General features: G+C 35.3%; 1 protein-coding gene across 1 annotated transcript in view; it reads right to left on the minus strand.

Moving 5' to 3' along the window:
• Window positions 1-4,749: 4,749 nt before the first annotated feature.
• The window catches only part of LOC133848911 (mediator of RNA polymerase II transcription subunit 1), a 51,015-nt gene continuing 30,116 nt past the window's right edge, over window positions 4,750-25,648 (minus strand). The window contains exons 2-5 of the mRNA XM_062284654.1: window positions 9,606-9,676; window positions 8,980-9,487; window positions 6,757-8,235; window positions 4,750-5,336 (exon numbers count right to left, since the gene is read on the minus strand). Coding sequence (XP_062140638.1) covers window positions 6,891-8,235; window positions 8,980-9,487; window positions 9,606-9,609 — 1,857 coding nt within the window. The 5' untranslated portion in view covers window positions 9,610-9,676 and the 3' untranslated portion in view covers window positions 4,750-5,336; window positions 6,757-6,890. The remainder of the gene's footprint in view (window positions 5,337-6,756; window positions 8,236-8,979; window positions 9,488-9,605; window positions 9,677-25,648) is intronic.

A 25,648-nucleotide genomic window follows, 5' to 3' on the forward strand; every position in this document is an offset into this window, starting at 1 on the left:
ACCAGACCAGCGATGCCCTGAGGAAGTATCATGTAGAAGGTCAACACAAATACGATTGTTTACTGAAAGCTGAGACTAAAGCAGATTCTTTGAATTATTATCGATCGAGCACGCACCAAAGAATCCTTCAATAATTCTGCGAATTTTCTGTCGTATAATTCGCATATTGTTGAATTAATCTATAATTTGTTTGTGGTACATACATGCATACATATCTACAAATTACATGTACACTGACGGTACTCTGGTACGCCAGTGTAAAAAGTTCATGTCCATGCAAAAAGCTTCAGGTGGGTCCGTGATGAATTCAACTTTGTTAGCCGAGTTTCAATCCATACATGAAACAGCTACAAAGGTATTTTCACGAAGAACTACACCATTCTCGTAATCCCATAAGCGGGTGCAAGAACCCCAAGTCGAACGATTGATTTCGAATTTTCAACAACGGAAGCAGCATGCGTCACGTATCGATGCTGTTAAATATCCTGTATCATTTTCTAAGCACACATATTGCAAGGATCGCACGGAAAAAAAAAATTTTTGGCCGTCAACAGCATTGTCGAAATCCCAAAAGCGAGTGCAAGAACCCAAAGTCGAACGATTGATTTCGAATTTCGAGCAAACGATGCAACACACATTGAGTATCGATGCTGTTAAATTTCCTGTCACATTTCAAAGGATCGCAGAGATCATTGAGGGACTAAAAACTTGTACTAATCCTGATCGGTATCTAAGGGAAATTTTCAAGTATCCCATATCGAAATATCTCTTGGAAGTTAGGACCTTTTTAATCGATTCCCGCTAATAAAAGAATAAAGCAACAAAGTGTACACATAACTATTTATTTGGAATATATGTATGTATGTATATATTTATGGGTATATGTATGTATTTGTGTATATATATGTGTAGCTGTCAACGCGATAGAATCAGTTGCTTACACTACATCATCCATATGTATGTTTGTCAGTTTGGCACATATACATACACACGTACATATGCATATGTAAGTTGTATCTTCTTTTTTTAATTTAGTTGTAAGCATATACATACATCGTTTAGGGTCTTTGGGACTTGACATACATATCTGTAATAGCATTTATATGTATAGGTCTCTGTGTAAACATTCTATATTTGTAGGGATGTATATATGTTATAATTATTTTCATCATTTTCATCATATTTATATTGTTGTCTTGTATATATGTATATATATAGAAATACAAATAAATAGTTGTAGCTATATATATATATTTTTTTTTTGGTTTTTAATATTTTTCTTGGTTTTTGTTTTGTTTTTTTAGCTGGTTTAATCCATTATGTGTCATCAAATGATTGTTACATTCAGTTTCAATTGAATTTGTTTGTTTTGTTTGTTTAAACGAAACGTAATTCTTGATTTTGTTTGCAGTTGTTGTATCGTTATTACATATATCCCATCTCTTTGAAATTAACTCATTTACATTTGCAACTTTATTAGGTATTATATAGTATTATCATCATCATCATTATCATTACCATCTCTTCAATTATCTGCTTTATTTCATCGCTACGCATACTTATGCTTAGAATCGTCTTCGATATTTGTTTAACTTTATTTACATAGTATTTGGTGTAAAGGTATCGAAAGTATTTATATTCATTTCATTTCATTTTATTCATTCTTTTGCCTATATACGAGTAGAGTACTTGAGTATATACAAACTTTAGCCTTTAGCTCAGCTTGCCCTTTTTTCATTTCATTTCGCCTTGCTTTGATTATTGACTAAGTTATGCGTAGTTTTGCCCACTTTTCCCCCGGGTGCCAACACCTAACCAAAAAAAAAAAAATGTACATAATAAAAATACAATAGAACTAGAGTAACATTTTCTTTCTTCTTTTTTGCTTATCAATTTACATACTTGACATTATTTTTACTAGGTTTGCATTTACATTTTTGTGTTATTTTTCTTTCTTCTTGGCTCTAGTTTTATATGCATTTCATTTTAAAATTTTTTTTGTTTTATTTTTCATCTTCCTTTGTTGCTTCAAATTAATGATTTCATTTCAAACGATTTCCAATTCGCTTTACATGAAATTTTACTGTGAATTTCGATACATTTCGTTTCGTTTCGTTTCGTTACGATTCGTGTGAATTCGCATCAGTTCCTCTTTGAATTATTGCTTTTACAATGCCATCATTATCATTATCAATAAATACAAATTACACATACACATGTAGAATGCCATTTCTTGAGCACGAAGAAGAACAATATAGTATGTAAATGATACGCTTGATACGGTAAAGTAATGGTCACTAGAGAAATCGATAGCATAGTATATAGTTATGTTTTGTATTTTGTAATGTTATTTTGTAGTACTCTCTCACAACACGTCGAAGGGTATACGGATATAATAATATAAGTAGGTTTCTTTTTTGTGTCTTCTGCATCTCAAGGATTTCCTTATGAGTCTTGAGTTAACGCTACTAAAGTATTTAAATGTCGGTGGTAACCGCTTGCTTTATGTAGTCTTAGCCTTAATACTATTCGATAGAAACAAAAGCACATTTAGATGACAATAGCATTAGCAACAGTAAAGAGCATAAATACGGAAGAAACATTCGCATTTCTTTGTCGAGGGGACAGAATAAGAAAGTGTTGAAGGAAGCAAGGAAGCAATTGTTGGCATAATACTTTAATTCTCAATTGTTTGCATTACTCCGATTAGAATATTATCGTTTGCATTTGCTGTTTGAGTGCAAATGGAATTCAGTTAAATATACAAGTATATAAACATTGTTGCCTTGCCTTCAAGTTTTGGATGCAAATAAATGTTGTAGGTGGGCAACTTGGGAAGAAGTAAATCTTTACTTTCTTTTTGGTTTTTTTTTTTTTCTTTTCATTCATTATTATTTAGTTGTTAATATGTAGAATATAAACTACTATCAAAAATAGAACAAAGAGAATTTCGCATATTTTTGTATTGATTTATGTTTTTTCTTTTTGTATATGGTTTTCACTTTTTGTACACATTTGTGAGTACAAAAATGTTTTTTGGTAGTTGCGTAAGTTGTTAAGAGAACAACGACAACAACGACAACGACAACAACGACACATCAACACATCAACATTGACAACAACAATGACAACAACAGTTGCAACAAACACGAGCAAAAAATGGACACGTATAAAACTAGAACAACATTTAATCACTAGAAAATATTTATGTATTATATGTAGGACCAATAACGGTCGCATTGACATGTAAATAGTTGAAATACCATTCATTCACATATACATAAATATATATATATATATATACATATATATATATTCATTATGTATACATTTGTTTGTTTGTTGTTTTTATAATATAATTCTTATTGATACATTTAGCATTAAACGTGAAAGTTAACCTTGGGTTACCGTATTGATTTTAAGTAGTATTTGTTTGAAACACACATGGAAATCTACATACGTTTATTGGGCACATTGAAAGACTCACACATAGAACATGTTACGTGTGTATGTGTATGTGGGTGTGTATTTGTTGTGGTAGACTTGAAGCAAGTATTTCTCGTTTTTATCTTTTGTGTAATTGTAGCATCAAGCAAATGAATTTAGAGCGAGATAAAGAATTGCGAATTGACATTGCTAAATCCAATATCTGTATGTGTGTGTGCGTGTGTGTGTGTGTGTGTGTGTGTGTTGCGTACTCCTATAAGTACTTATGATTGAAAATACACTTCATTGATTGCAATATTGACTGATTTTGTTGTGTGTTTGTTTCCTTCTCATTTTGTATTCTTCTTCGCCGAGTGGAAATTTTGTAAATTTCCCTCAAATTGATTTCGCACTTGCCACTTGACTGTCACATAATACAATTAAGAAACTTTTTTTGTTGTGCAATTTACTTTCATTTTTATACATTCAACATACACAAGTACATATAAATTTTAACATACATATGAGTGTACATATATATGCATATATAAGGTACTATATATTTTGTATATTTCGAAGACCGTCAAGTATGTATCGTTATGTATTATATTATTAATATTATTATGTTTATTATCAGGCATTAGGTAGATTTAGTAATTTCAATTGTTGATGTTCTTCTTGTTGTAAGCTCAAATTGCACACAGTTACAGTTACAGTTAGAGTTACAGTTAGAGTTAGAGTTAGAATTACAGTTACAGTTAGAGTGAAGTACACGCAAATTACAATTATCGTTGCATCGACACAACTTCTCTCTCTCTCTCGCACAACAAAAAACACCTCCGGCCACGATTACAACTATGGTTATGTATCTATCTCAAGTACTTGTTTGATTGCTCTTGGCACACATTTATGTAGATGACGATTATGTATTATTTCTTGTATTTGTATTTGTATTTGTATTTGGTTTTCGTTTTGGTTTTGGCTTAACATACATACACATTATTATGGAACCTTAACACCGTCTCTCAGCTTGTCTGCTTTACGCTTTGCAATATTCTGAGTGAAACAAAAAACCCAAAAAACGTTAATCAACTTTTCGTTCTCTTTATGTACATATATATACTTTTTTTTATATATGTTCAATTCATCAATATTTCATATGTATTTGTTTGCAATGATATGAATAACGCGCCATCATTTTATACATTCTTTTGGATCGGAAGCACAAATTGTTTCTCCCTTTTCGCTATCTGATTGCGTACGACAAAAAAAACATATTAGTTATTCAACCCGATATTAGCTGCTATATACATTCTCGTTGCGTTCATCTAAAAAAATAGTTTGGCTATTTTCCACTTTTGTATAATTATTTTTTGGTATTCGGTATTTGGCTTTGATTGGTATGATGCGTAAAAATGCAAATATTTATATGTAAATATATATTAGTCTCTCTATTATATATATATTTGTATATGTATATAAGTATGTATGTATATATGTATGTGTTAGTGTGTCAATAGGTCACTGCATGAAGGTAATATGTCATTCGGCTTTGCTTTCATCGCTTCGCCACTTTTTCCCTGCCCTTTTTAACATTACGAAACTCACCCACAACGTTGCATTTACTACAAAAAACAACTGCAGAACTGAAAAAAATGAAAAACAGAAAACTCTTATCGTTATCGACTCTCTCTATCTCTCTTTCTCTTTCTATTTCCTTTTCTCTTTCTCTCTCGAATGCCATCGTCAATATTTATCGCTTTCATTACAAGTTTTCCGCAGTAGCTTCCACTTTTAGTATCCTACATCTTGTTTATGCACAGTTTTTTGTTGCTTTGCCTTTAGCTCTGCCGCCGCGACTATTGGTGAAGTTGATTGTGGAAGTTGTGGAGATACAAGTACTTAGCATGCTGCAAAGAGAAACCACAGAAATAATTAGTTCTATCTGCAGTACACAAGTTCTTCAGCAACAATTGTGCATTACACTTATCGATTTGAAAAATTGATTAACATTTTCCTTTGCTTTTCGCTTCCGAGAAGTTTATATACTGAATAAATTAAAAACGATGCAAAGAAGTAACTGAAAACTAATTAAAGCTTGTGAATTCTGTCAAAACAAAACATATTTGCTCTATTATACTTGTTAAATGACATTCAACATTACGTATACGTAATTTATCAATACTACGTAATTCAGATGTATTTAATTCCATCGTTTATTTGGACTCATTTTCTCTTTATCTTTAATAATTTGCAACTATTTAGTACATATTTACGTATATTTAATCAATTATGTATTTAAAAAATGAAGTAAGTGATTAAATAAAAATAAAGATCGTAAAACAGAAATAAATAAAATTCTCGACTGTTGAATCAATTCTTCGAGTTTATTTTAAAAATGAGTTTTATTGCTGCAATAAGACTTAGCAATTTGCATATTTTTATTACATCATAGATTTTTACATACATGCGTATACGTAATTTGCCAAAAATACGTAAAATAGCTGCACTTCAACTACGATTTATTTCGATATAATTTAAATTCAATTTGTAAACTAGAATTATTCAATTATGTATTAAAATATGTATAGAAATATAAAAAAGTAAGTCAATAATTATATATGTAGATGAGCAATGAGAAATAAATGGAAGAAATGGAAGAAATGGAAATAAAAAAAGGTCGATTGTTTATTTGAAATATGAAAATGTTTTTAGTGCCTTTGTTGTAATATAATAATAAGTACATAATTAAATAAATGACTTTTTATCACTTAGCTCTAAGCTCCAAAAATGTACAAGCAAGATTGTTGGCACAATTTTTTGCTGAAATATTATTAGTCTACCATGCATGAATACTGTACAATTTGTTTATATAAATACTAACAAAGGAAACTATTTAGATAGTTATAAAAATTATATATTTAGCATTACACGGAAGTTAGTCGCTGCAACTTAATTATTTTAAATAATTCCGTGAATCATCTGAAGTTTTTCCATTAACATAAATACCAAAATAAGTATGTAATTAATTAACCCATTTACTAAGAATTAAATTAAGAGACGGACTCGACTGGTGATTCAAATTTACATTATATTTATATACACACATACATATATATGCAAATTATTTAATAAATATTGAGTTAACTTAGAAATGAGAGATTGACTCGACTGTTCTATTAACTTATTGTTAACTGTTCTAACATATTTCCATACACAATTCACAATTAAACTATGTCTATTGAGGTTTGATTAGATTGTTATGCATATTTGGCATAAACTATATTTTAACAGAAAACAAACTGCAAACAATTTAAAGTGCAAACTCACCAGTTGATCATCGATTTGGCAATTTTGCTTCCGCCAGTTGTGGTGTTTTTTTTTTTTTGCTTTTTTCATTTCTTTTGTTTTTATACTCTGCGGTCCTCGCTGTGCGTTTACTTGGGCCGCGCCTTGTCCGTCACCTATTTGACAAAGAGATCCTTGAGCGTGGCGCACAGCGAAGCATCGCAAGTGTCCTTCGAGTCGTCCTCATCGCCCTTGCTAAACCAGTTGAGCGTGGAGCGCATGGCGCGTCCAGCCTGCGACTGAGCCGCGCTGGCAGCCGACTGACGACTGCGCGCACGTCCAGCGGAGCTGCTGCCAGCCGAGCTGCCACTTGCCCCGCCCGAATCCTTGGGTATGGCACCCTTGGCACCGCTGCCACCCGCGGCACCCGAACGCAGGCCCGTCGATGTGGAGGCGCCAGCGGATGCGGAGGAGCTGCTGCCACCGGCCATGCTGGCATTGGAGCTCTTGCGGAGGAAACCCTCGATGGCTGTGCCCAAAATGGTGGCATCCACAATGTTCGCCTTGGTGGTGTCCGCCCAGCTCTTCTTCTGCTTGCTGCGCGGCTTCAACTTCGGTTTGCCCGAGTCGCCGCCAAGCGGATCCTTCTTCTGCAGCCGCTCGAGCATGTCCTTCGACAGCGCCATAGCGCTGCTCTTGCTGCGCACACTCTTCTTGCGCGCTACCGGCGTCTGCGGCGTCTGCCGCTTGCCCCCAAACCAACCCGAAATGGCCGCCGAGCTGTTGTCCTGCGCCTCGCTGACCAGCTGCTTGGCATTGTTCAAAATGGAGACGTCAAAGCTATTCGAACGCGTCGAACGTCCGGCATTCGGATCGAGCAGCAGATTCGACGATTGTCCACTGCCACTCGGTGTGGGCGTGGCACTCGTGGTGCGTCCACGTGCCGCCTGCTGGAATGTGTTGCTCAAGAACGGGCTGCTCGCACTATTGCCCGTGGCTGCCGATGAACTGGACGAGCCATCCGGATCGGGGCGATGTGTGTCCGTAGCCGACGAAGAGTTGCCTGTGAGTGAGCTAAAGATGCCAGCAATATCGCTGCGACTGCCGAGCAACCCGAGGCCGCTGCCCGATTTCTTGCGACGTGTCGAGGCTCGCGCCGATGGCGGCTGCGGCGAGATGCTTGGCGCATTCGGATGCGGATGCTCGGAGGCGCGACGAAATGCACTCACGCCTCCACCGCCGCCGCTGCCAATGCCAACGCCAACGCCGCCGGGCTGCGGACACTCGGAGTAACGGCGATTGGTGTAACGTCTGCCTGGAGCTCCGGCTCCGGCTTCGTCCACGGTCTGCACTTCACACACCTTCTCGTTGCTCGACGTCCAGAGCTTCAAGCGCGCCTTGCGCGACTGCAAGTAGATGTCGTCCATAATGTCCAGCTGCAGATTGTGTATGCTGCCAATCGGGTCCGTTGACGGCGGTCCTGTGTTGCTCTCGCGACGTGAATTCAACACGCGGCTGCTCCTGCAAAGATCCAATAAGAAGTTGGCATTGAAACGAACTCTTATTTACCAAAATTAATTAATCAACTCAATTAAAGTGAAATAAAGTGTATCATACTAAATAGTCATCAATAAACAAATATTAATATAAGGCCATATATTTTATTAATTTAAAGAATATGAAAAAAAAAAGATTTTATAATCAACAACTTTCGCATTTTATTTTCCAAATAACAATATTGGGCATGATACTTAAAAAGCTTGTAGGAGCTCAACAATAGAAGGGATCTTAACTTGGACTGAGCAAATAGACTATATATTTGATAAACAAATTCTCTAGATGCTCCCTAAACTATTTGTATTTCTTGGTGTATATTAACTGTAAGCCTAGAAAAGTTTGTTGCTTATTTTGAATGTAAGCAAATTCTATATTAAATCACCATAAAAAAACGTTTTTAAAATAAACAATATAATAAAGAGTCAATTACATTCATTAGCTACATTGTAGTTAAAAATTTATTACGTAGCAGTAGTATATTTTTAATACCGAATATGGTATTCGGTATATTTCGGTAGTTATTGTTTATTTATTTCTATAATAATAATTAATAAAGAGCCTCCAGCTATATTATTGTAGTCAAGAATTACATGATTAGCAATAATGATAAACAAATATATTATTCGGTATATTTTAATATATTTTGTTAACTAATTTGGATAATAAAAGAAGAATATACTCTTACAACTAGTTGTAAATTCAACTTACCCATTGACTGACGGATAGGCGGCAACAGATTCGCGCCGAGAGCGTCCAAAGAGCGTGGTGGGGACCTTCGAGATGGTGACAACCGAATGCCGTCGGCCAGACGGAGCCGGCGCCTGTGAGAGTGTGGCCAGGAAGGCTGCCTCTTTGGGGGATGGACCGGAGCCTTCGCCGCCGCGTTCCGAGAGTCGTCGCACCTGGCTGGCGGTGATGCCTTCGGTGACCTGTTGCGAGGGCAACGAGTGTTTGCGTGCCTCGCGCGGATCGCGCCATGGCGAGAGCAGATATGGATTGACCGGTGAGTCAATGTCGAGACTGGCGCGATTTGAGAATGTCTCCGAGCTCTCGGGCTCAAGTTCTTCGGGTAGATTTGATTCCTCGACCACAATGAGTGGCTCCTGTTGTTGTATGCCATGTCCATGTCCATGTGCTTGTGCCTGTCCTGGACCATGTCCGCCGCCAGAGCCTGAGCCGAAGCGAACAAATGGGGAACCACGCAAGCGTAGCGCATCTACAATATGAAGTTGTTGCGATTTGAGATAAATTGTTATCCCCGATGGACGTTCATTAGTGTCGTCGTCGTCGTCGTTGTCGTTGTCGTTGTCGTCAACATTCGTTCGCTCACTTACCCATTTTACACGAATTGCTCAATTGCTGGCCAGCTGGGAATACGCTCGTCCTGCGTGTGCGTGTGTCCTTGCTGCAAGCAAAGTAGAAGAAGAAAAACCACTCATCAAATCAAACAGCACATATGTGACTCGGTAGGGCAGAAAAATCATGCATCAAAGTAATTAAAGCTTTTGCGACTCCATCGACAACGACTTGGGATTTGCCTCTGTCTACACTAGCTGTTCACCTTCTTATTTTTTGTGTAGCGGGTATAACCCAATGAAAAGATGGTATATTTTGAAGCGTATAATATATTTCTTCTGCATATAATTTTGGCATATTTGTAGTATAACACCCAATGACAATGTGGTATATTTTAAAACCAATAGTATATTTTGGATACCAAATATACTGTTTGGCGTGCTCTGATACATTTTTCGGTATATTAAATCGATATATTTTTAGTATAATATCCAACAACAATGAGATGTATTTTGAAACAAATAGTATATTTTAAATATCAAATACTCGGTATATTTTAGTATTTTTTGTTTATTAATTTGTTATATGCTTAACCTAATCTTCGGTATTTTTCCGGTATGCTTTTATTGCAATTGGGTACCAGGTATTTCACAGTCGAGTACATTTCAATTTTTTGTATATGGTATTTATTGTATATCTCCAGCCACAAATTCCTGTTCATATCGTCTCAAAGGCTGATGATTATGTCCCTTTTCTTTTCTATGGATACACACTGGGCCCATAATGAGCATAAAATTATGCAAAAGTTGAAATAAAATTTCGCCATTACTCAAATACCGCAAGAGTTTTGTATTTACGACGCGCACTCTCCATGAACATTTACCTCAACAACAGAAAAAAAAAACGAAACTCTCCCTTTCCTGCGCAAATTCGCGCCCAGCGCCACAGACTAATCACCGCCCTTCCAAAAAAAAAAAAAGAGAGCGAAAAAAAAACTTTCCCTTTGACACAAGTTTAGAGCCGCAGAGGTAACAGAGCAAGTTAGCGAGCAGCTGGAGCTGAAAATGAAGCTGAAGCTGAAGCAGTGGAGCAACTAGACTTTATGGGGCGTCACCGCAGCAGGTGTAAATAGGACAAGCGCTTAAATAATTATACATATTTCATGTTAAACTACATTCTGTTGTTGTTTCGCCTTTTGCTTTTAGTATGTAAAATCAACTCATTGCTGTAGAATGTGTAAAGCAAACATGAGTATGCGCAAAATATCGCTGAATATTTTCAACAAATTGTATATTAAGTTGTTTGCAGTATTTTTTAATACTAAGTATAAAAAAATCAAATTTATTAATACTCTTTCCTTCACATATTACAATTTATAAATAAACAGACAATTAATGAACAACAGTATTTTTTAATACTAAGTTTAAATAGAAATTTACATTTATCTCTTTTCTTTTTCATCACGTATAAAAATAAGCTCTGCTTTTATTCGATTAATAAATAGACAAAATCTAATGCTTATCATTATTAATTTGCAATATTTGCAAAAATATTGAGTTCTACATTAAACCGAGTAGTAAATCGAGTAGCGACACATTTAAGAATTTGATACTTTTTGGGTAAACAAGTTAATTTTATGTTTGCTCTACAATTCGAGTTAAGTGTCACAATGTTACAAAAACGAAAATCAGTTCAACTAAAATAAAGTTGAGTCAATTAAAATATGTTCACTAATTATGCCATTAACACGCTTCACATATATGTGACATGAGTTTGTGCATTCAATTTTCGTTTAGTTACGCATCAAAAACTTTGCAATTTTCATGGCGCTATAATAAATATTTTTGCATTTAGCAAAAAGTTGAAGCAAGTTTAGTTTATCTATCTTTTTGAAATATTTAACAACGAAAAATACTTGAGATAGAGTAATGATGTTCTTTTTTAAAATTATTATTTTATTCATTGCAATAATAGTTAAATTTAAATAATGATCTGAGTGTCGCAATTTAATTAAAGGGAATTTTATTTGACGATTACTAAATAAAATAAAAAAAAGTAAATGAATATTTTGTATTGTATTGTATTGTATAAAGTAACTACAAAATAAATATGTATATTTTATTTATTTATATTTTTTTTTTGTTAGTTAGACTTTTCAAGCGATTGTGTTAGTCGTTGCGATAGCTAAATAAAAATGGAAACGAATGAGCATCTGTGCCGTTTGAATATTATGATATTTGTTAATGAAGCGTATTTCCGGGTCACATTCACTCTGCACTTTGCAAGATAAAAACTTAAAAGTTAGCAGGCAGAAAGTTAACGGCTTTTGTTGGCCAAGTTGGTCGATTGGTTGGTTGGTTGGCTGCTTGGTTAGCTGGTTGGTTGGTCCGTTGGTTGGTCGGTTGGTTGGTCACTTTGTCGTCCAAGTTAGATGCAGTCAGAGAGCGAGTTCATTTGGCTTGAAAATTGGCAATCAAGTGCAAAGTTGCCGCTTTGTGTGTTTGGGCGCTTAATTGGGCCGCCAATACGGTTGTCAGCTGCGGTTGAACGCTAACACACCGACAACGACAACGATAACGACGATGACAACAAAAGAAGACTGCTGCACCCTTTTGTAAGGATTAAATTGGCAAACACATCCTGTGACGTCCCATCCAGCCAGCAGGACATGCCAAATGCATGCATGTCCTCATTGTTTGGATCCACTCAATTGGTCAACGCTTTGCTCAAAATTGTGGGTCAAGCTTTTTATTGTGATTATTATTACATATTATTATCATGTGTGTGCCACACAAAAGGTGGGCAAAGCTTGTTCGTTGCTGAGTTCCCTATTATGTAGATGATGGACACACACACTCACAAACACACCAACACACACACAATGTCCTTTCACCGTGCAATTCCGCAATCAGTTGGTGGTTCAATTTCCTGTGTCTAGTTTTGCAGCTCGATTTTCATGTGCGTTGATGGCCATTGTGAATGATTGATTGATTGACTCGGTGACCAGATGTCAGCGTAGCCGCATTGACTGATTGACCGATTGACACATTGACAGATTGACACACTGCGCCAACAGATTGACGCTACTCTGTGCGACAGCCACCAGTTGAGAGTCTTATCTACTTCCGTTTTATTCTATGCTTTCGTCTTTTTCCCCCATACTTATTCCAATTCCTATTCTTATGCGCACAGAATAGTGTACGGTTCTAATGCGAATCCAGTCCAGTCGCTCAATTTAGGTTAAGCTTTATTTAATGGACTTTTGCAAAAAGTTCACAAATCACTTTGACCACAGCTTTTGAGTGATTGGAGGGAAGGAAGAAACAGCATCATCTCTTCTGCCACAAGCGGAACTTTGCATCTGTAGAACTAATGCGTGTTTCGTTTGTTTTGCAGTATTGAAGTTTTTGCAGATTTCTATATACATATGTGGGACCATGTCACACAGTAGCACACTACGTATACGTAATATACACATTTACCAGCAGCTTACATTTTCTTATTATTAATGTTTACTAAGTTTAAAAGATCATATCCTTTTATGATCTTAGTTATTTTGCTACTTTATAAAGTAACATGCGGCGTATACTTAATATTTTGCCAACTAATTGCTAATTTACGCATCTGATTAACCTGTTTGAAACTATATATTCGCACGATTTTAATACTTTTCAAAGTAACATGCGTATACTTAATGTGATAATTCAAAAATATACCAGCAGTTTAAGATTTGTTTAATAATACCACGCAATTTGAAGCAATCAGCAATCTGAACAGTCTTTTGAATATACACGAGATCAATTTATTGACAACACTAACACTTTATATAGTAACGTGCTGCGTATACTTAATATACATCAAAGGCATAGTTTTGGCTAGGTTTGTTTTAATATTCCAAACACTCTTTTGCAACTAAACACCCAAAGAATTAATCGTCTTACTATCAAAACTGTTCTGCAACTTTATAAAGTAACATGCTGCGTATACTTAATACAATAAGTCACCATTATACCAGCGGTTTAAGATTTGTGTAATAATACTGCGCAATTTTAGGCATTAAGGAATCCTTGGAACATACACGGCATCAATTTATTGACAACGATTCTAATACTTTCTAGAGTAACATGCTGCGTATACTTAATATATTAATTCACAATTATACCAGCAGCTTAAGCTGCCCAATTCCAAGCAATAAAGTGTTCAAAGACCATTTTGAAAATAAACCACAACACTTTAACCATTCTAATACCTTATAAAGTAGCACGCTGCGTATACTTAATATGTACAATATAGGATTTCTACAGTATTAATGCTGCGTACTAAAGCCAAATCAGTTTTTCTCGGCATTTTGAAACTAGATACACAAAGAGCAAATCGTTTTGGTAAAAAAAGCAATTGATTTATAATGACAATATTGGATAAAATAACTACAATTTTACAGGTAATGATTGCTTTTAAACTTCAACATACTACTTATTTAAAAGTCTAACAAACAAGCATATATTTAGCTTACTCGAAAGACGCTTGATGTTATTTTTTTCATATTATAAAATGGTTTATTAAACGTAGCTTTAAAAAAAAATTTGTGTGGAAAATATTCAAATACACAAAATTATTAAAATCAAATAAAAATTTCCGTTTGTCTTGTTAGCGCAACAACTTCCACAAAGCAACAAAGTGCAGTCAGAATGCATTACACACTTATTGAGTAATAGAATTAAATGCTCTGTCTGTTCGTTGTCAGAAAATTAAAATGCAGCTCAGCATACCCATTGATTAAACATAATACATTTGTAGTTGTTAAATTCGCCTCTAATGTTTTTGAGGCAAATTGCTTTTTTTTTTAGCATTTTTGACAAACATTGCTATGCAGTAGTCGTTAACTACTCTCACTTTTTTCTATTTGTTTTATTTGGCTCTTACGAGTATGTTAGGTAAACCACACACTCTGTGGCTGTTGGGCAAAGTCCGACAATTGGATCAACAATTCGCCAACTTAGTTTCGGTTTGTTAGGTTTACAACCAACAACGCAGCCACAAGCGAGCACTTTCAAAAGATACCTTCAGACTTCTACTCCACACACACAGTCCAGATGATCATTGCACACCATAATTGTGTTTACTGCTCTAGTTTTACTTTTACGAAGTGAAATATTTGCATATTTACTATTTATTAGCATCAATATATTTCATCAAATTGTGTTTATTATGATGTACAAATATTATAATTATTATTATTTGTTTATTATTAACAATAAATATAATCAATAATTTAATACTTCAAAATTCCTTTCGTGCCAATCGCTTCAATGTAAGTGAATATAAACGGGTCTATCATAGCTCAAACATACATGACTGTTGAGCTGCTACTCACTTGTGTTTTTTTTCTAATTTTGGCAACTTGCAAGGTGCATTAAGATTGGGCGGAAAGAAGAGGCTTATGTACTGTGCAAAGCTCGTCTCTCTGTGCGAAGCTCGTCCCTTGCATAAGCCGCCAAATTGTGGCTTTCTCTACACTGGCATTGACATCTACAGCCTGAAGCTATTGCTGCTTTTGGTTGCGACGGGCAACGTTCGTATTCTCATATTCTCGTATTCCTGTATTTTTGCGATACTGCATTTCAGCACACACACACACACACACATGCGTAAATTCATGCAGTCATCCCATCCCTTCATCTTACAATCCTTTTGCCAAACACAGTAACAGTAACAGTAACAAAACTGACAGCTATGACACACACGAACACACATAGCCTTGGTTCTATTTTTTTTTCTTTTCTCTTCTTTTTTTTTGGTTGTGTGCATTATAAGCACGTTGTTGATGGCAACCACTATTATGGTTGAAGAGTGAGTGAAGAGTGTAGCAAAAGCATCTTCTGCAACATGACTTTAACACATTGGTCTGAGCGCATTGTATTCTTTCAGCCCAGCATTAGGAAAAACAGTGCCAACCTGCTTAAAACTAAATATTAAACTGAGTTCGAGCTAACAAAACATCAATTCTGAGCATTATTTTTATCATTTTTATTAAATGAACAAACAACGACATTTTGAAAATAAATAATTCATAACTAATTTCAATTACTACTATATTGAAATAACGAATACACATTTTTATTGCAATGATGATGAGCTGAAGCAACTTAGGCTAAATTACTAGTATTTTGAAATGTTTTTAATCCATTTAAAGTTTTAAATACTTCATGAAATCCACCGAAATGTCAGCAAAAGTAAAGCGTTTAATGTTTCCCACAGTCTTTATCGACAGTTTGTGTGAATTGTGAGTTGAGTTATTTATCCGCACACAATCGAATGTCGAAAAATGTTGCAGCAAGGCCACAAGAACATATGGTCAATAGAACAATGGCAATGTCACTGATTTCTCGGCCCTGGATGCCAAATGGATGCAACCAGATAACAAGTTCCTATTACCATTGTGTTCCTCATTTCGAGTTAAACAGAGAGAAAAAAAGAGTACAGACAATTTCAAGCTCATTCCAGTTGATTTCATCTCTGCAACTGCAACTGCAACTATAGCAACAACAACAAACACGACAAGAGACTCTATTATTATTTTTTTATATTTTGTATCTTTCTGTTGCCCGCTGCCTGTTGCTTGCTTTATGCTGTATGCAGACGTGGTTCATTTAGTTGAGCAGCAATTTTATCAGCGACGCACACACAAAGTCCAAATGCCGCGGGCATCTATAAATGAATGTGTGTGCTGGTGTGTGTGTGTGTGTGTGTGTGTGTGTGCGTGTGCTCTATAGTCGCCACATCACATTTGCATTTTATGCTTTTTTGTCAGCTGCATTGTTTTCTCATAAAATACAAAGCAACGACTGTTTAAAACTAAAAAGTAGCTGCAAATAGTTGACACACTTTGTCTCCGTCCATCTAGTATTTCTTTCTCTGTGTGTGTGTATGTGTGTGGCGCGTGTGTGTGTGGGAGTGTGCTGGTGCTAATGTGGGTGTGCGGCATCCATAATACATTAACGCGGCAAGCGGAAACGGATATGTCACACATTTGCTGCTGTTGGCAACATTGTGCAAAGGCCTCAGCAACGAACGTGCAGCACGGGCAACGGGATTGTGGCACAGACACAGAGTAAGAGAGAAAGAGAGTGAGAGGGAGACTGGGGGGAAGGCAGCCACTGGCAGGAAGCGAAGCAAAAATAGCAATCAAAACTTAACTGAATTGCAGCACATGGCGCAGCAACAACTAGCAAGGCAAACCAGCAAACACACACACAGTCACACACACAAGCAAACTAATACAGTCACACACACCTACAAGTTGGATGTTGAGAGAATTAAAACGTAAATGCATTTGGCAAAGCACAGTAGCTAAAGTCTTTGCTTTCACTACTCGAAATTATAAGATGCCCATATTGGAATAGATATTTTATTGCAACCATTCATTCTCAAATAGTTTTCCAATATTTTCTATAATATCTATGCATTACGAAATTTAGAATATAATTATTTTATTCCCGCTATCCATATGAAATGTATGTAACAAGTACAAGTAGAATAAGGCATCTCCGAATGATTCCTGTAAACAAATTAGTTACAAATAGAAACAAAAAATGGATGTTGCATATTAAAAGCGTTTTGAACACTTTTCAAATAAATTCTAATTCGAAACTATTAACTATATTTTTAAGCCATTTAATGGCGTCTGTCGACCACTGTGCACTAAAAAGTGAAGCAACACAAACAGCAGCAGCAGCAGCAGCAGCGAAGACCACAGCAACACCAGCCACAGAAAGTATACGAAAGGAACAAGAAGAAATAAGGTAGCGGGAAAAAAAGTGTTGTAGAAGCAGCAAAGAAGCTCAACTTCAGCTGCAAACGCGAGTTGTGCAAATGCCACTTCGATGCCAGTTCACTTATGCAAATAAAATTTGTTGAATTCAAACTTAAAATTTAAAACGAAAATTTAATTGAACCTACAAATTTGAGTTTACACAAAGTGAAGTGAACAATGAAAAATGTTTTTTTTGTTAAGTTTTATTTTATTTTTTTTCTTTTGCATTGAATGTTTTTTTGCATACATAGTATGTGCATAGCATTTGCATAAGCAAATTCCATCAAACTAAATCTAAATCCTTGAGTCAATGCCAAAGCAAAGTTGTAATGAACAAAACTGAATATCTCCAGCTGTTAGCTACCTTTGCCTTTTGACCAATCTCTGCAAATATTTCTATGTCTTACAAAATTGGCATTGTCAATTGGCAAAGGAAGAAAATTTGCCTGGACCCTTTTGTCTCTGTTCAAGCTCGCGTTTGCCTAGAAATTTTCAATACAATTTGTGGTATTTGTTGGTTGCCCTGTTCAATTGAATCAAAATTCAATTGAATAGAATTTCGCATGTTGTTCATTGAATTTTTGCAGATTATGGCTAAAATAAATTTTTAATTTCACAGAGAGAAAAACGGACTGCATGCTGTGCGAGCAAAATCGAGAATCGAGAATCGAGAATTGACAAATGAAAAGAAAACGAGGGCAAAACTTGCCTATCAATTGTCTGACATTCGCATTTCACAATTTCACAATTTTCTCTCATTTGTCATTTCTTCTATTTGTTTGTGTGTGCGTGTTCGGAACTTTTTCCTGCTTTTTGTTAATTAAATCTGGCTGTTAATTAAAAATTCAGCTGCTGGCGTACACGTCGACACACACACACACACAAAACAAGTATAAAAGATGCAGACGAGCACACTTGAAATACCCGGTATCCATTGTCAATAAAAGCTAAACAATGCGGTATTAATTTTAAAATATACTTAAATTACTATCTCGCAATAATACTGCAAATATATAAATAAATATATAAATAAATATTATAAATATACCAAATATACCTTTGAGTAGTATATTTGGTATATTTATAATATAAAATATACCAGATTGCCCACCAGCTGAGTATTTATTTTAAAATATACTAAATTTGAAATACTAAAACTAATACCAATTTTGGTATATCAGTCAGAATCGTTTCAATTTTGAAATATACCAAATTATTATACCACAAAATACTAAAAATATACCAATATTTGTATTTGGTATATTTATAAAGTACTACATTCAAAATATACCAATGTGCTAAATATACCAGATTGTCAGCCAATGCAACTAACAGGCGTGGTAAGTCTCTATAGTAGGTGTAAATACGGACAGACGGACGAACAGTCGGACGGACAGACGGTCAGGCATGGTTTTATCGTCTCGGCTCTTGACGCCGATCAAGAATATATATACTTTATAGGGTCGGAGATGCCTTCTTCTGCCTGTTACATATATTTAATGAAAGCACAAAGCTGTAATACCCTTCTATTCTATGGGTATCAGGTATAAAAACAGTCAGGCAGCTGCTGCTGTCCAGCCTATTGCGTGGGCAGACAGAGGCAGAGACAGAGGAAGAAAAAGAGAGAGAGAGACCTGCAGCTGCGTAAGCTGCTTAAACGCCGAACAATGCGGGCAACCAGCTGAGAGTTCTGCTGATTATGAGAGGTATGCGAGTGTGTGTACAGGTGCAAAAGCCTTTTAGGCATCTTTACATCTGTGCTGTGCTGTGCTGTGCTGTGTACTCGTGCTTCATTGTCCAGCCTTCTGTATATGCACACGCATCACGCTGCGTATACGTAATGGACATTTGGCATTTCATTTATTAGACAACTAACTGCCTGCGCTCTACTATTTCAATGAGTATGGAGTGCATCATGCGCAAAACACGAAGGGGAATACGCAGCGGCTTTTCCATTTTAATTGCATGCATTTTATAATATTTCACTTTAAATTAAATTCACAGTGCTTCAACCACATGATTATTATTTCATTGCATTGCTATTTCAAAATTAACAAGCTTAAATCGTATGTTGGCAGCATAGCATTTCAATCTCTCTCTCTCATATAATTAACTACTTTGGCATATTCACTTAATACCTTTCATAATCTAGCAGAGCTTAATAACAAATTCGCATCATCAACGTCAACGTCAACGTCAACGTCATTGCAATTGCAATTTCACATAATTTGAACTCGCTTTTGATATCGTTGCATCGTTGCATCGTTGCTTTGAAATCAATTTTCCTGCTAAACTTCCATCATAATCCACCAATTAATTTTCGGCATTATTTGCATTGCCGTAATAAATACCAATTGCCCACAGAAAGTGATTACTGCCAAAGCTTCAGTTTAATGATGTCTAAAAATAGATTTGCTCAACGTTCAATGCAATGAAATGCAATGCAATGCTCGACGTAATTCAAGTAGTTGCTTCAATTAACTGGCATTCCATTTAAGTAAGTAAAAGTCAAACGTAAAAAAATTAATTCATTTTTAATTGAAGTAGCGAGTAGCCAGCATCATCGAACTTCAAGTGTATTTATATTAATACTCATATCAAGGATGAAAATACTAATTAATTTGCAAAAATTGTAATTTCTGTGTGATTCCAAGAACTTGGTAAGGATGCTTAAAACATATTTATTTTCTACCTATAAAAAGTTAAAGAAAACAAAAGTCGATGGTTTTTCTGTATACTGAAGGTCTTTGCTACTGCTTAAGGAATAATTTAATGCAAATTTGAATAATATCCAACTATTAAAAATAATAATAATATGTTTTTGATGTTGAAAATAAGTGTCAAATTTCTGCAATTTATTTGTCAATTACAAAAATGTATACCATTGATTTTAATGTGTATCTTTCTTATCAAAAAATATTGTTATTCATACTATAAGTTATTCGTCATTCATGGAGAGAACCATAAAAATTGAATTTACAATCGTTATTCCGCTATAATTTAAAGAAAACTAATAATGTTTGGAGTCTCTGATAGAAATCCTTTAAAATTTTAATTTATTAAATTTTTTTTAATTATATTTTTATATTTTATTCAACACGTATTTTGATGCTGAATTAACGATAGATGACGCTCAAAGTAAAAAAGTAATAATCATTATTAATGAAGATAATTATATATGTAAATCGAATATATATTCATTATTCCGTGACATTACAGCTACTGCTTTATGGGCAATCAAAACTTCAAAATAAAAAGTCGGTCAAGAAAATGCAGTTTAAAGCTAGATGCATATCAGAATAAATCGAATTAGCTTCTACAACTTTGTGAAGCTATTCTTAATGGCTAAAAAATATGATGTAATTTGATTATAACAGAGTTTTTATTGACTTAATACAAAGTATATAAAGTAGTTGCAAATGGCGTCGTGCGCAGAACTTAAAAGAGACTCTAACTTCAAAAGAGATTTTATCGATTTATCGATACTTATTAATAGTATGGCCAGATAAACACAAGAAGAGTTGCCAAAAACTTATCTAACGAAATATGTGTTTGTTTTTTTTGTTTGAAGTCACATATCATTTTTGTATTACAAGTTATAATAATCGAAAATGTTTGTTTTCATTTTCAATTTGATTAATCAGAACAATTGAACACTTTATTGTTTGGGATTTTAAAATGTACTAAATTAAATTGAAAACTATAATAATTTACGAAGCAAATGAACTGTAAATATTCTGAATTGTATGAAAATAAAACGGTATCAATCAGTTGCGTAATCTCGATTGTTTTCTCTTTGGTTGCAGACGCCTGAAGAGTGCTGAGTGCATCTTCACATTGAAGGACGTGCAGTGGGCTTCGGAAGCTCTCTTAACTTGCCTTTAACCTACTCGATAAATGTGCAAATTATTCTCGATGCAAAACAAGTTTTAAATCGACTTTGCAAACTTTTAATCAATGCTGTTAATCAATAATCTTCTTTCAAATTATATAAGTACAAAGTGCAGAACGTTCTAGATTATTTTCCTTGATAACTGCAGTTTTAATTAGTTGGCATTTTGTTTACCCAAAATATAATTATGGACTGAAATCGATAAATATTGCATTGTGAAACAAATCAAAGCCTTGAGCGATGGAGTATTTATAGAAGCTAAAAACATATCTGCCATTTGCCTGGCGCTCATTAAATCATGAAATATTCAGCGAGTGCTTAATTAAACGCTGCATTATTCAAATTCGAATTTAAAACCAAATTTGTAGCCATAAATATATGTAATTATTTAATTAAATATTCGACAAGTTCTGATTTTATTTCTTTATTTAAAAACGAAAAAAGAAAAAAAAGCTTGATGCTCATGAATAGCATTTGAGTGCTATTTATAAACGTATTCATGTGCATAAATAATGCAATAAGTAAATCAATTAATACATAAAATATGTGAATGTGCATTCCGAAAATGGTAAACGGCGTGTTGAATGAATAATTTATGAATTGTAATGTTGCATTTGTTTCATTATTTATGACTATTTTGATAGAGCGCGATAAATTGCGTGTGGTGGTGGCAAGAAACCACATGCTGCATGCCGCATGCGGCATTTGCCACATGCCATTTGCCGCATGCCACAAACCCGCCACATTGCACACGCATCACAAGGCATTATTCATAATTAATAATCAGGCATCATGCTGCCGTGTTTGTAGTATTGTTTCCAATTCTCGCTCCCGCTCCCGCTTCTGCTTCGCCTCCCGCTTCTCTGTGTGTTACCTGCTCAGCGATTCATCTGCTCATTTGTCCACACACACACACACACACATGTATAGCGAGTAAGTACATTATACTAGCAGTCGGTAATAATACTATTGCGACTACAACTACAACAACAACTATTTGCTGCTACTGCAAATTGCCAAGACGAATTCCTAACTAACTAACTTCCTTTGGCTGCGGCACCCGAAGCCGCAACACTTCCGCCGGTTGTGGCTTTTGCGGTTGCGGTGTTTGCTGCTGTTGCTGCTGCTGCTGCTGCTGCTGCTGCTATTGCTGCTGGTTTTTCGGTCCCCCTTGGTTATTGCTGCTCATTGAATCTCACCTCTAGTACACATTTCTGACTGCTTTCATTTAATTAAAAATTTATTACGTCCCCCGAGCTGGCAAGCAGAATTTCTTCCGTTCCAGCTCTCCCATTCACTCTCTTCCGTTCTCTCTCACTCTCGCTTTCTTGTTTGCTGTACTTACTAGTTCCATGATTGACATTTAGACATTTAGAGTGAAAGCTGCAAAAAATCAACATTATTTTGTTTTGTTTGCTCAACGCAGCCAACGCACAAGCTCACGCTCAAGCGCCAGCAAAAGCAAAAGCAAACGCAAAAGGCAAATACATAATAATAGAAATTCGCCAACCTCCCCAATCCCCACACAGAAACACACACGCAGCTCTTTAGCCTTTAGCACACGCACACACACACACACACACACACACACACACACACACACACACACCCCATCAGGTGAAAGTAGCAAACGCTTGTTTCCGTCCACATACGATTGCTGACATGCAGTATGTATCTGGACAGCTTTTGAGACCTTTCCAACTTTTTTGTTAAACAGTTTATTCGGTTTGTTGCGGTCTGTTTTGTCTGAATAGTTTCAAGATTCGAGCAATACGAAAACCTATGAGTTTACTTTTTATATAAAACTGATCTATACAGTTCCAAGTCAGCTGCTGAAATACCAGGCGAACATAAGTGCTTAGCAAGCAGAAATGCGGCAACCAAATCACTTTTTTGCTGAACGCTGCAATAACAATCGAAAAAGGAGCTTAAGGTACTAACGATAGATGGCGCCACTAACTAAGTAAGTGACTTGCTGCTTATCTGCTTGCTATTGATTTATGTTCGCCTGCTACTTTGGTTACTTTAAAGAACTTTCAAGCTAACAAAAAAATAAATCCGTTAACATTTAAAAGTGAATATTTTATTATTAAATTGAATTCAATAAGTATTCAATGACTGAACGAACGATAGATGACGCTACTAAGTAAGCAATTAACATGCTGTTGGGTTTTTTCGCGAAAGGGTCTTTCACAGTCAACACTTGGCTCAATCATTTCGTTTTTGTTCACAAATTCAGCAGGTAGTTCTGATAATGTTGCCCAAAAGTTTTACAGAAGTTAGCGAAAACTTATTTTCAAGCCATATAGTTGCAAGATTATCGCATTAGATTATAATTGATATTTATGCGAACTTAACTATTAATAGTTGAAGGTCAAATCAGAAATGTGCGGCACTGCAATAAATATTCTCTGAAACAAATTGAAGTTTACAAACTGAGTTATAAATTATTTTATCATTAAATTGTTACTAAATTAATATACGCTTTTTTAATATCCACTACATAAAGTTGACTTCCATTGAAATACAGAAATAAAGCAAACTTTTTGTACATAATTATTTTATACTTTTGGATTCGCGTGTGTCGCATTTTGTAGTAGTGAAAGTTTTGACCTCGAGTTGTGCTCTCTATTGGGTTAGAATTTATGACGATTTATAGCAAAAGTCAAACAAAAATTAAGCAGCGAGAGCGAAAAAAATGTGGAAAAGGTTTTAAGATGCGACCACAGTGGTTGATGCTGTGCTTTGCTGCTGCTGTTGCTGCTGTTTTATTTGCTTGCCTCGCAATCATTTTTATTAATTTTTGAAAGAATTCCGGCAGCGGCAACAGCGCGCCATTAATAAGAAATGGCAGCCCAGAAGCCAGAAACTAAGTTAGTAATCATTTGGGAGCAGCAGTAGCGGCAGCTTCTTTTGGCCAGCAACAACGAATGAACGACGAACGAGCGAACGAACGAAAAAAGTTTCTTTTTGCACATACCGCAAATATTTTCCAAATTAATCTTTCGCCGTTTGGAAAAATGAAAGACCAGGGCCACACACACACACACACATACGCACACGCATAGATAGAGAGACGCACATTGAAGTTAAGCAGCATCCCCAGAGCTATCAAAATGGTAAGCATCACACCCGGCAAAAGCTAAAACAAACTTCGAAACAGCCTTCGACCGTGTTATATTTGTTGGCCCCAAAGTTAAGCATAAATTTCACATGAGCGCTCAAATCAGCATTGTTTGTAGTCTGTGGTAGTAAATTTCCACCACACGCACACATAGAAAACCGTATCGATGGCAAAACTTAAAATAGACTGCCGTTCAACGTTGCGTATACTTGACGCAACTCTGCAACTATTTTCGGGGGCAGATTTTGCCCACAAGCCTAAATGGAAAAAAATTGCAACAATTCGATGCATTCTTGTTAATTATAAAGGGCAACATCATCCTGAGCTCTATAATTAGGAATTTTCGACTAGAGCAGAGCAACGCTTGCAACTTTCCGACCCAACTTTCCCCTCGCCTGTCGAAGCAACCAACAACTTGCGACAAGGCAATTTGATATATGTATGTATGTATGTTTAATGTACTTACTCTACTAGTTTATTAATAACTCTCCATGCTGTTGCATTTTACTCAGGCTGCATTATTAGGCAACCAAAAAATTAATAATGCAGTTGCCGTAATGCGAGTATTTTATCCTGTGGCCTTCGCAAATTGGCAGAAAATACGTAGCAAAAACTTTTCTTTAGACTTCAGAGCCCGCATATATTTTCTCGAGTTGCCTCACATATCACAAATGAAAAGAAATGGGGATTGTTTACAATCCTCAGTCGAATGTGTGAACATAATTAAGCAAGGGCAATTCCCTTGAAATCCCTTGAGATAAATCAATAAATCAATCAATCGTTTAATCCAAATATTTTTGATACATTTGAAATGCGAATTCCATCAATGCGATTTGCTTTAACTCTAAAGTGATTTCGTTGATTTCATTTATATTAACTAAATTGTATAAAACTTTCAAATTGAATTATTGGCAATTGTTTTTTTGCAAGCAAATCAATTTCGCACTAAGAAGATTTTTGAAATTATAAAGCTTAATAAAAATATAACTTTATGTTTCGGAATTTGATTATTCAGCCTTAAAATCTACATCAATTACTTTCGTAGTAAGAATATATTAATACGCCCCAGAGTATATTCCTTAATTTGTTAAATAAATCCCTAAGATTCACGCATTTATAAACAAAAGGGCATTACGTAAATTTATGAAGCAAATAATAAGCTAATTTTAGTTAATACTGAATTGATTCAATTGTGATGCAATAATGTAAATGAAGTGTTTTCTCATCAATTTCATGAATTTCAAGCTTCACT

The sequence above is a fragment of the Drosophila sulfurigaster genome, chromosome X (assembly GCF_023558435.1).
Source record: "Drosophila sulfurigaster albostrigata strain 15112-1811.04 chromosome X, ASM2355843v2, whole genome shotgun sequence".
NCBI classification, from domain to species: Eukaryota; Metazoa; Arthropoda; class Insecta; order Diptera; family Drosophilidae; genus Drosophila; species Drosophila sulfurigaster.